This window comes from Helianthus annuus, chromosome 10, assembly GCF_002127325.2.
Source record: "Helianthus annuus cultivar XRQ/B chromosome 10, HanXRQr2.0-SUNRISE, whole genome shotgun sequence".
Lineage (NCBI taxonomy): Eukaryota > Viridiplantae > Streptophyta > Magnoliopsida > Asterales > Asteraceae > Helianthus > Helianthus annuus.
The window spans coordinates 171,173,848-171,176,069 of record NC_035442.2 but is presented as its reverse complement, the minus strand read 5'-3'; the positions used below and the strand labels follow the sequence as shown (position 1 = coordinate 171,176,069).

Here is a 2,222-nt window from a genome sequence, read left to right as displayed (position 1 = left end):
TACCCAAACCATGAAAACCGCACAATGTCAACACAAATTTAATCACTCTCCGTAATTTTTCTTATAAGAAAGTTATGTATCCTTCTACACCACATTGATACTCAATTTTTTTTTTGTGTATATATATATATATATATATATATATATATATATATATATATATATATATATATATATATATATTTATGTGTGTGTATATATATGTATATACATATGACCATTTAATACAAATCGCGTTACTTGAATGTAATTACAAAAAACTTTGTATAATAACCTCATATCTTTCTCGCTCCCAAAGCTTTATAATCTTTCATACATATAGTAGTCAAAGTGTTGAAGTTTATACTATGATTCAACAAATCAGTGTCGGCCATCTTTAACTAACCAAACTCTTGGTACAATGGGGTGAAAGACAAAGCCTAGGTTCAGTTATTTTGAGTTTAAATCTCACAAACAACCAATGATTAAATAAATTTGACTTTAGAGAAATAAACTTGTATCAAATGTTGATATCTAATTAACAATGATAGTTTTGAGTCAATTAAATAATAATAACAATAATAATAATAATCATAATAGTAATAATAATAATAATAATAATAATAATAATAATAATAATAATAATAATAATAATAATAATAGTTTTGACTCAATTAAATAATAATAATAATAATAATAATAATGATAATGATAATGATAATAATAATAATAAATTTATTCATTGAAGCATTAGTCCAAACATTATTTCATCATCATTTATAACAAGTTAAATTAAGAAAATCCTAAAAAGCATAATCATTCATCAACTTTTCCAATGATGAACTTCTTTGGTGTATAATCCTTGCGGCCTCTCTTTTTATTCTTCACCTCAAAGTAATTTTCTTTAGCGTCTTTGTACATTTTGTCCTTTAGACAATCACTGCAGTAGAACATAAAACTGCCAACAACAGATCCATTAGTTTCAGTGTTTTAAAAATCAGTGAAGTTTTACGAGACATATAATAATTACCTGTATTCAATGATCTCGATCTTTTCTCCGGGGCGCTTTTTGCAAATGAAGCAACGCTTGCAGAATTCCCTTATCTTAAATGAAGTTCTCTTAGGCACAGAAGTGTTAACACTTTGTGTGGATGGTGGATCAGAAGTGTTTCGACGTAAAACTATGTTGATCTTGGGTACAGGAGTTACATTCTCTTCGTTGTTCATCGACATATCTCCTGAAACATAAAAGAGATTTTTCAAGTTCGTGAGATGAACCCTATGGGTTCGATCTTTTGATATATATATATATATATACATATCACACAAAGTGACACCAAAACCCTACCTGAAAGTGATTGTTTGAACTTTGAACTACCTGAATTAACAAATAAAACAAGATATGCATCAGGTGAAGAAATTTTTAAAGAATTAAGAAATTGTTGAAATTATACCTGAATGGGGAGAAGAGAATTATAATGGATGGTATATTGAAATGGAAGATGGTGTATGTATATATAGTGGGTAATAAGTATAGGGGTGTAAATGCATCAAGTTTTTTTTTTTTTTTTTTTGAGATATTCAAAGGTTGACTTGCTAAAAGCCGTTTGAGCTCCAACTTACATTGAAGATCTTTTATTATTTGAACGACAATTTTCTTTACTTCTGTTGTCTGTGGGATATGAATCCAAGACCTCCCCTTCACAAGGTGTTTAAAGGTTTTGCCGTTGCCAATAGACTACCACCCCAAACAAGCACGAGCCTGAGTTTCATATGTCAAATTTGACTAGGCTCGACAACATTTTTTGCCTGGCGTGTTTTACCAATTAAGGCATGTTTAGGCAGAGGTTTAAGGTCAAAAAGTCACATGGCTGACTCTTCATGCACTCTAGCAAGTGATGCCTTAAGATGTGGATTATAAGATTATGCTTACCTTCTTGGAGTTTTTATGAGTTTCGTTGATTGTTGGCACGTTTTTTGGATTTCGAGTGTCATTTGCCAATTGTTTTAGACGGACGCCCTCTCCATCTTTATTCTAAGACGCCATCATTCACCCTACCGATATCGGGGATGACGATGACGGTAATGGTAACGGAGAGAGAACAGTGATGACGAGAGATGGTCGGTTGGCGGAACATTGATGACGATAAGAACACCTACGAGTTTGTTATTTTGACGATACCAGACATTTTACCGAGCTACAGGCGTATTGTTTCCTATTTTGATTGTAGTTAATCATTGAC

The 2,222-nt window shown here is 31.2% G+C and overlaps 1 protein-coding gene across 1 annotated transcript; it reads right to left on the bottom strand.

The window, feature by feature from the left end:
* Positions 1-739: 739 nt before the first annotated feature.
* Positions 740-1,212, bottom strand: LOC110893206. The gene is made up of 2 exons (XM_022140322.1): positions 1,010-1,212; positions 740-937 (listed from the first exon to the last, which is right to left on the bottom strand). The coding sequence occupies exons 1-2, from the start codon at positions 1,210-1,212 to the stop codon at positions 796-798; spliced, it is 345 nt and encodes a 114-aa protein (XP_021996014.1). The 3' UTR covers positions 740-795.
* Positions 1,213-2,222: the final 1,010 nt, after the last annotated feature.